The 10,376-nt window shown below is 38.4% G+C and overlaps 1 protein-coding gene across 1 annotated transcript; it reads left to right on the top strand.

The window, feature by feature from the left end:
* The first annotated feature begins 613 nt into the window (after positions 1–613).
* On the top strand, positions 614–10,142 carry LOC132306276 (disease resistance protein L6-like). Its single transcript, XM_059803610.1, has 4 exons — positions 614–1,383; positions 1,706–2,807; positions 7,690–7,980; positions 8,074–10,142. Exons 1-4 carry the CDS (start codon positions 782–784, stop codon positions 10,123–10,125), a joined length of 4,047 nt encoding a protein of 1,348 aa, XP_059659593.1. The 5' UTR covers positions 614–781; the 3' UTR covers positions 10,126–10,142.
* Positions 10,143–10,376: the final 234 nt, after the last annotated feature.

Below are 10,376 nucleotides of genomic sequence, written 5' to 3'. Positions count from 1 at the left end.
TAAAGTTAGGGTGGAGGAAAAGGCTTAATGATGAGGATGAGGGTAGTTTTATCAATTAAGATATTTTATAAATTAATTGAATTAAATAATCAAGAACAAATATGACATTTGAAATTATAGAAGATGTCATTGTTAAAAAAATTAATCAACATCTTAGTGACTTTGACCAAAACCTTACCCTCAAGCAAAAAGTCCACGTTCAAACTTCCGAACAAAAAAAAGGTCCACATTCAAAACAAGAAGGATAAATAAGTGTAACCCATTCTTTCTATGCCTTCAAATGCAGCTACATACATGAGCTAGTGACAGCGGAAAATCTGGAACCAGTAAACAAATAATGATAAATAAGTGGAACCCATTCTTTCTCCGTCTTTAAATGCACCTACATCAGCTCAGTAGATCATGGTCTGAGATTACATAATTAATGGTGTTCAATTATAAATGTGTCCAACTTAAATCAGATATCAACTTTAGTCATATATATAACCCATAAAGCAAGCACAGAGCATGCAAGTGGTTCCCATCCTTGACTTTTATACTAGCACGCTTTAGACTTTAGTGCTTTCTACCACTAAAGAAAGCACATGGCCTGCACTGATATATCAAAGCACCAAACTTTAATGCATAGGGATCCTTTGCTGAAGCCTAAAGAAAGCACAAGATCCTTTGCTTATGCCTTCAATTTGGTGTTGATGTGGAAATCCTTTGCTTAGCTTCTCATCATTTTCATCTCTAGCCAACTTAACAGGAACTCATCACTAAGCCTCTCACACATTCAGAAATGGATACAAAGAACTGTTTATGGCTGTCTTGTCTCATCACACTTGCTTCAATTCTGCTCACCTTTCTTGTGTTCATTAAGAAGAAGACCAGGAACACTTCATTAGCACCTTTGAACAATTCTTCATTGTCCACCTCTCCACCTGTAGGATGGGACTATGAAGTGTTCTTGAGCTTCAGAGGTGAAGACACCCGTAAAACCTTCACTGACTTCCTCTACAATGACCTTGTGGACGCAGGAATTCGGACGTTTAGAGACAACAATGATCTTCCCATTGGAGAGAAGATAGGTCCTGAGCTTCTCAAGGCAATAGAACACTCAAAGATATCCATCCCTGTCTTTTCCAAAGACTATGCTTCAAGTAAGTGGTGCTTGATTGAGCTCACCAAGATGGTTGCGTGTAGGAGGACATCGGGGCAAATCATAAAACCCATTTTCTACGACGTGGAACCATCCGACGTGCGAAATCAGAAGGGGAGTTACAAAAAGGCCTTCCGGGAACACAAGAAGCATTTTGATAGTGCTACGGTGGAGGGGTGGAAGGAAGCCTTGAGGGAGGTTGGGGAATTGAAGGGATGGGAAGTGAAGAATGTTGCTGATGGGTAATTCTGCATATTTAGTTATATATACTGATTCTGCAATTTTAACTTTTCCCATTATTTTCCGTATCAGCACCAAATATGAACTTGTTTGGTTCCGTTCTCTCAAATTACACACTAGTCTAACTTAATTTACAAACAACCCTTTTTACAAATTGTTTATCAAATGAATTTTGGAACTACATTCTAATTTTAAGTTTTCTGAGAATAGGCCATATATATTTCATTTTTTTCTATTAAAGATTTTACTGCACTGATTCCTCCATTAAATCTTCAATTTGCTAACATTTTCTCATATATATGTGACATCCAATTGTGTTTGCAGGCATCAAGGAGAACTGGTAAAGAGGGTTGTTTTAGAGGTGTGGGGAGAGCTGAAAAGGAACTCATTGGATGTAAATAAATGCTTAGTTGGAATTGATGATCATGTAGAAGAAATGATGAAATTGTTAAGTGTTAATTCCAGTGATGTAAGGATTGTGGGAATCACTGGCATGGGAGGAATTGGCAAGACCACTATAGCCAAGGTCATCTACAACCAGCTCTCCCAACACTTTGAATCCTGTTGCTTCCTTCCAGATGTAAGAGAAACAGCACAACAACACAATGGTCTTGTTCATTTGCAAAACCAACTTATATCTAACATCTTAAAACGGAGATGCGTTGACATTAGTACTGTGGATGAAGGTATTAACATACTCAAAGTCAGATTTTCTGGGAAGAAAGTTCTTGTTGTCATTGATGATGCGGATCAAAGAATTCATCTTCATGCACTTGTGGAAAAGTGTGATTGGTTTGCTTCAGGAAGTAGGATAATTGTCACAACTAGAAACAAAGAAATTCTAAATCTGCCGGAGGTAGATTGTAGGACTTATGAACCAAAGGAATTGGATTATAATCAATCTCTTCGACTTTTCAGCCGACATGCTTTTAGAAGGGATCATCCTCCACAAGACTATGATACTCTCTCTGTAGATGTTGTGTCCACTACTGGAGGGCTGCCTTTGGCTCTTGAGATTATTGGTTCTTTTTTATCTGGCAAGAGAAAAGATGTATGGGAAGGTACATTAAAGATGTTGAAAGTAATACCGGATGACCAAGTGAAGAAAAAGCTGAGAATAAGTTACGAAGCATTAGATTATGTACAACAGCAGATATTTCTCGATATAGCATGTTTTTTAATTGGAGTGGATAGTAGAATTGCTTTCCATATGTGGGATGCCTGCAATTTTTATCCGGAATTTGGGATTGAAGTTCTTATTCTCATGTCCTTGGTAAAAATTGGAGAAGACAATGAGCTAAGGATGCATGATCAGCTTAGAGACCTTGGTAGAGATATTGTCCGTCAAGAAAATTTTATGGAGCCGGAGGAGCGTAGTAGGGTGTGGTTTCATGAGGAAGCCTATGAAATATTGGAGAGTCATTCGGTAAGATCCAACTCCTTCATAAATAGATGTTCCTTATTAAGCATTAATTTTCTTCTTTAACTTTTTTTTTTTCATTGGCAAGAAACAGACACACCCACTTTGCCCCATTGAAGACTTGAACCCTCACCATCCACTTTGGGAGGTGGAGGAGATACCACTAGACCACAAGACCCTTGATGAATTAACACAATTAACTTTCTTCTTACCTTAACACAATTATGGATGAACTACAAGTAGTGCCGACTCGATCACTAGGCCAATTAGGCGATTGCCTAAGGCCCCTCTGTTAACTACCATCAACTCCAAAAGCTTAAGCTGTTAGAAAGGGTGTAACTTAAATATATAAATCCTTCAACACGCCCCCTCACGTGTGACCTTCTTTTGGTCCAACACATGTTTTTCAATTTTTTAATTAGGTGACGGTGAGGTTTGAAAACGAAACCTTTGACTTTGATACCATGTTGACTTTAAGACATACACATAAGCCCCAGCATTATATAATTAATAACAAATAAGCCCTGACAACACTCCCATTCAAGCTAGTGCAAAGATATCTATCATGCCCAGCTTGACCAACATATTTTGCAAGCAAGTCTTGCTCACACCCTTAGTCAAAACATCAGCAACCTGATCATGTGTACTAACGTATGGAATACAAATCAGCCCAAGACGAAGCTTTTCCTTGATGAAATGTCGATCGACTTCAATGTGCTTTGTTCTATTATGTTGAACTGGATTGTGGGCAATGCTAATAGCAACCTTGTTGTCACAATACAACTTCATTGACTGCGAACAGGATAACCCAACTCACCCCAACATCGTATGTAGCCATAACAACTCACAAAATCCATGTGCCACTGATCTAAACTTAGCCTCTACACTAGATCTAGATACTACAGATTGTTTCTTGCTTCGCCATGAAACAAGATTACCTCCAACAAATGTGCAATATCCTGAAGTAAATCGTCGATCTATCATAGACCCCGCCCAATCAACATCAGTATAGGCTTCAACAGGCAAGTGGCCATGATTGCCAAACAATATCCCCTTACCAGGTGAACCCTTGAGGTAGCGAAGAACATGATGAGCTACCTTAAGGTTAGGTGTACGTACTGACTAATCACACTAACAGCGTAGGCAATAGCCGGGTGCGTGAGAGATAAGTAAATTAGTCTCCCAACCAATCGCTGAAATCTTCCCACATCATCTAATGGGTCTCCATCTACATCATTAAGCTTATGGTTCTGCTCAATGGGAATATCAATCGGTTTAGCTCCAAGCCTGCTTGTTTTAGCCAACAAATCTAACACATACTTCCGTTAAGAAATGAACACCCATTTCTTCGATCTGCACACCTTGATGCTAAGAAAGTATCTTAATGATCCGAGGTCTTTAACCTCAAACTTTGTCCCCAAAAATAACTTCATTCGACTAATTTCTTCTGGATCATTTCCAGTGATAACAATATCATCAACATATACAATAAGGGTAGTGGTGCAGCCTTGGTGCTTCTTGATGAAGAGATTATGATCTGTCTGACTCTATGTGTATCCTACTCTTTTCACAGTAGTGCTGAACCGTTCAAACCAAGCATGTGGTGACTGCTTTAACCCATACAGCTCGGTTATGCAGACGGAACAATATCCCAAGTACCATTCTTCTCATGGGCCTTCATTTCTTCAAGCATAGCTTTCTTCCATGGAGTTTGACTGAGAGCATTTGAAACATTAGAAGGAACAAATACAGAGGAGATACACGAAGTGAAAGCACGGTATGTTGGAGATAAGGCATCATAGGATACAAACTGAGATATGGGATGCTTTGTACAAGTACTAACACCTTTACGATAGGCAATAGGGACATCAAGATCAACAGGAATGCTATTGGGAAAAGAATCAGGAATATCAATGTCAACTAAGGAATTACCTGGTTCGAGGGAGACTTCTTGGTCCTGGGGTGACTCAATAACTTGTTTTGCCCTCCTAATGTAGACAATTGGCTGTTTCCCTGCTGCAAATCATTAGTGTATGGAGGACTAGACGTAGGCACCTCAATAAGAAGCTTCCCCTGAATGGGAACAAGCAAAGGAAGGGGGCATTCCCTCTAAATGGACAACGGATTCTTTACCTATATAGTAGTCTCCCCCTGTAGAGAATCCCGAGCAGTAAAAAAAAAAAAAAAAAAAAAAGGAACAGACTCAAAAAATGTAACATCCATGGAGACAAAGCGACGAAGAGTGGCAGGGTTACAACACCGATACCCTTTTTGAGTGGCGGAGTATCCAAGAAAGACACATCAGATTGCCTTAGGGTCCATTTTGTCCTTGCAATGGTGAATGTGAACATAACAGACACAACCAAACACTTTCGGAGGGACAGTAAACAAGGCAGTGTCATGGTGTAAGATAGAGAAGGGGGATTGATAGCCAATAACCTTAGAAGGCATACGATTGATAAGGTATGTAGCTATTAAGGTTGCATCAACCCAATAACTTTTAGGCACTCCCATCCTAATTAGAAGAGAACGGGTCATCTCCGTAATATGATGGTCTTTTCTTTCAGCTACACCGTTCTGTTATGGTGTTTCTACACAAAAGGTTTGATGGACAATCCCGCTATCAGCAAAAAAGGAGGCAAGACCACCATACATAAACTCTCCTCCATTATCAGATCGAAGGATTTTGACGGGACAACCAAACTGAGTACATACCATCCTATAAAAGGTTTTAAAAATTGAATGAACTTTATCTTTGGTTTTCATAAAATAAAACCAAGTATATCGACTAAAGTCATCAACAAACACAACAAAGTAACAAAAACCAAGTAACGAAGTAGTAGATTCAAGACCCCACACATCAAAATGAACAAGCTACAAAAGAGCTGTATTTTTATTAATACTAGTAGGATAAGAAACACGACATCGTTTGGCAAGAACGCATGTTTCACAATTTAACTCGAGATTCAACAGAAGCAAACTAGGGAAGCACATGCTTCAAAACAGGAAGAGGTAAATGACCTAATTTATTATGCCATCGCATTAACAGATCTTTATTGACATTACTGTTCCTAACACTAGATTGATTTTCAATATAATAAGAAGTTGGCCTCGCGTTCAGCAAATACAAGCCATTGTCCTCACGTCCACTTCCAATCGTCTTCCCCGTGTCCAAGTCCTGAAACACACAGTGAGATGGAAAAAAGGTTACACTACAATTCAAACATTTTGTAATGTGACTGACAGATATGAGGTTATTGGTAAACTTTGGGACATGAAGAACAGAGGATAAGGTAAGATTAGGAGAGATAAAAACAGTGCCCTTCCTCGCAATGGAGGTAAAGGTGCCATTAGCCACTCTAACCTTATCCTTACCATAATATGAACTGTACGAAGAAAAATTAGATGCCATACCAGTCATGTGATAAGTGGCTCCTGAATCAATGATCCAAGGTGGTCCACTAGATAATGTGAAAACCTGATGTGCCGAATGAGAGGCACTTGTCTGAGTGAAGTTAGAGGTGGAAACGAATGAATGTTGTGCTAGTAGATATCAGAGAGCATCAAGTTTAGCCCCGGACAAAGAACTCGGTGGCCCTGAGGAGGAATAACCAGTTCATGCTTTGTACTATGTGCCGTAGATAACCCCCTAAATGGACTAGGCCTTGGCCTAGCATTCTCATTAGCAGGAGCTGGAGTAGGGCGACCGTGTAGACTCCAGCATGTTTCCCTAGTGTGGCGCGTACGCCAACAGTGATCACACCTCAACTTGCTTTTGTCATCTTGTTTCCCTCCTTTTGAAGGATTGGGCTTGTTCCATTGTTGTGTAGCAAGAGCAGACCTCTTAGACAATGGTACTTCTGGCTCAAGCTTAGTGTATACAGGTGCAGACATAGCCTTCATTCTACTCTCCTCAGCTTACGACCCCCAGCCAACTTACCGCGGAGTTGGATCCATGGTACGTGTGGATGTGATTAACACTACTTCCTTGCAAACAAATCCCATCTTGGAATCTCTTCAAAACCTTTCACACCCACTAGGGTTTACACAAACTTGCCCTAAGGTCTCAACTACAAACATAGAGCTTTACAAACCATGCTTTGATACCATGTTAACTACCATCTACTCTAAAAGCTTAAGTTGTTAGAGAGGATGTAACTTAAATATATAAATCCTTCAACACCCTCAACCGAAAATTTAATTATAGTCTTTTTAAGTAAGCCCCACCATAGATTTTTTCATCAGTTTGTATACTTTGTCTAGCAATTGCTCCTTCTCTCACGCATTTTTCTATTTCCCTACGCTATCAAATTTCTTCTCATGTTTTTGATGTGATTGAAAACTTTCAATAACACTTGAATTCAAGTAAGGTTTTCTACTAATTTGCATAAAGCCGGTTCTATTGTTCTTTAATTCGGGTTTTTTTTTTTTTTATGGATTAGTCTAACTATAGTTTATTTATAAATATGTTTACTTAAAAATGTGAATTTGGATTAGTAAATTTTTTTAAATATAAAAAGAAAGGGTTGGGTAAATTAATTACATTTAAGAAAGAAAAAAAAATAAGGAGCCTTTGTTATGATAAACAAAATATTACAACTTAATTTAGATGAAAGTTCAATAGATAAATAACCAAGTTTTCTAACAAAATTAATAATACTGTATCTCAAGAAGCAAGAATAATGGTTTATAAATAATATTTTATAATATAAATAGTTAATTATTATATTCTATTGTATTGCCTTAGGCGAGCTGCCATGCAAAAGTTGAAATAATAATTGGAATTTCCTGAAAGACAGTAAATATCATCATTACTACTAGTTTTTGTGTCCACCATAATTATAGTGTTAATATATTTTTTAATTATCCCAATGTTCTGTTTTGGCAGGGAACAAGAAAGATTGAAGCTGTTTGTGTTGACTTTCGATCAGAGTCACTGGCATGCTGTTTAACAAATGAAGCATTTGGAGGCCTATCTAATCTAAGGTTCCTTCAAATGGACTATGCAAACCAGCTAAATGGAGATTTTAAGGGTCTTCTTTCAAAGTTAAGATGGCTTCACTGGAATGGATGCCCTGAAATTTTTAGACCAAACAATTTTCATCTAAAGAATCTGGTCATTCTTGATTTATCATGGAGCAAGATCACAGAAGCCTGGGAGGGTTGGGATCATATCAAGGTTTCATCAATTTCTCCGCTTTTGTTTCGTGTGTCTCATCACATAATTCTTTGTAATTGATTCTAGGCAATTCTCTTTTTCCTTTTTTCGCAGATTGCAAGAAAGTTGAAAGTTCTAAATCTCACGGGTTGCAGATACATGGTTAGAACTCCTGACTTCTCCGCATATGCAACTTTAGAAAGATTGATTCTTGAAGAATGTGAGAGTTTGGTTCATATTGACCCATCAATTGGGTATCTCAAGAGCCTAGTTTTCTTAAATGTAAGGAAATGTTTTAAACTCAACAGGTTGCCTCTGGAATTTGGCTCTCTGGAAGCTTTAAAGGAGCTCCTCATTGATAATACTCCTATACAAGAAGTCCCTATTGGTAGAGGTGATATGAAGAAGCTTGAAACTATTAGTGCCACTTTTTGTGGTTCATTGACTCAAATTCCTACCTCAATTGGTCATCTAAAATCTCTGTCGGACCTTGCATTTGATTTTACAAATATCACTGAACTACCTGACTCAATTGGTTCGCTAGTGAAATTGCGACGCTTGTCGCTAGTGAAATGCAGATTAAAAGAACTTCCAGACTCCATTGGGAAATTAGAATCATTAATTGAGTTGCGTTTTTCAGGAGCAAAATTTACAGAATTACCTGATACCATTGGCAACCTAAAATGTTTGAGAATTCTTAATATTCATCAGTCTTTCATAGTGAAGCTACCTAGTTCCATCGGAATGTTATTGAAATTAGAAGAGTTAGATGCCTCGTATTGTTTCCGTTTAGAAGGCGATATTCCCAGTTATATTGAGAAACTATCCTCTCTGAGAATCTTAAGACTTAGTTGGACAAATATCTGTAGCCTACCAACAAGCATTTGTAAGATTTCTCACCTCCAAACCCTTGGATTACAGGGTTGCGAAAAGCTTCAGTTTCTGCCAGAGCTTCCCTCTAGTTTAGTGAGTCTAAAAGTCACTTGCATGTCAAAGGAATTTCTAAACCTTTCTAGCCTGGTGAACCTAAAGGAGTTGGAAATTTTTAACTGCTCTAAGCTGTTGAAAATTCCTGAAGATATTGGGAAGTTAGCCAAACTGGAGACCTTGACTTTGTCATATATTGACATTAGCAGCCTGCCAATGGAGCTTGGTGCCCTTTCTCGGCTTACAGAACTCACTGTTCGAAATTGTGAACAACTTGAATGCCTTCCAACTCTTCCCTCAAGTCTAATCATACTGTGTCTTCAATATTGTGAGTCAATGAAGAGGTTTTCAGATATGTCAAATTTGAAGAACTTATCAGAACTAAAACTTTACCAATGTTCAGAGTTAACAGAGATTCAAGGTCTTGGAGGATTAGAACTCCTAATAGATTTGAATGTATGTGAGTGCAAATCACTAGAAACATTACCCAATCTTTCAAACTTGGAAATGCTGAAAGAATTACAGCTCACGAAGTGCCAGAAGCTACATGAAATTGAGGGTCTTGAGGCTTTGAAATCATTGAGGAAGCTGGACTTGTCATATTGCACAGCCTTGGAGAGGATACCTGATCTGTCGAGACTTGCAAATTTAAAGGAATTGAGACTTTTTTACTGTGAGAAACTTAGTGAGATTTGGGGACTCGAAGAACTGAAACTCTTAACATTGCTGGACTTGTCATCGTGCACAGCCTTGGAGAGGATATCTGATCTTTCGAGACTAGCATATTTAGAGGTATTGGCACTTTGTAAGTGTGAGAAACTTACTGAGATCTGGGGAATTGAAGAACTGAAATCCTTAAGATTGTTGGACTTGTCATGGTGCACGGCTTTGGAGAGGATACCTGATCTGTCAAGACTAACAAATTTAGAGGAATTGCGACTCCGTGAGTGTGAGAAACTTAGTGAGATTTGGGGACTTGATGAACTGAAACTCTTAAAATTGCTGGACTTGGCATCGTGCACGGCCTTGGAGAGGATATCTGATCTATCGAGACTAACAAATATAAAGAAATTGCGACTTCGTAACTGTGAGAAACTTAGTGAGATTCGGGGACTTGAAGAGCTGAAATTCTTAGAATTTTTGGACATTTCTGGATGCAAGTCAGTAGGAAAATTACCGGACATTCCGAACTTCCATTTGCTCGAGTGTGGACAGCCAGATTATGATGGTGGGTTATGATGGGTTTTTTTTTTTTTCCAGGTAATTGTTGAAACATCCATGCATGTCAATTATTGAACCATATTGAACACTAGTATTGTTGCAGTTGGATCTAACGTTGTTTTGGTGTTTATCCCTATATTATATGATTGATTAGGAACATGGTAGTCTATGCTATGGATGTTAGAACAGTTTGGTTTCAGTACTTGCAGGGAGTTAACAACAATCATAGATGTTGTTCTCATCACATGCACATTCTTGAGTATTTTTCA

The sequence above is a fragment of the Cornus florida genome, unplaced genomic scaffold (genome assembly GCF_030987335.1).
Source record: "Cornus florida cultivar Cherokee Brave unplaced genomic scaffold, ASM3098733v1 CherokeeBrave_3.0.0_Hap2_Chr05, whole genome shotgun sequence".
In the NCBI taxonomy this organism is placed as follows: domain Eukaryota; kingdom Viridiplantae; phylum Streptophyta; class Magnoliopsida; order Cornales; family Cornaceae; genus Cornus; species Cornus florida.
The sequence above is the reverse complement of the archived record's forward strand: the minus strand, read 5'-3'. Positions and strand labels throughout refer to the sequence as shown.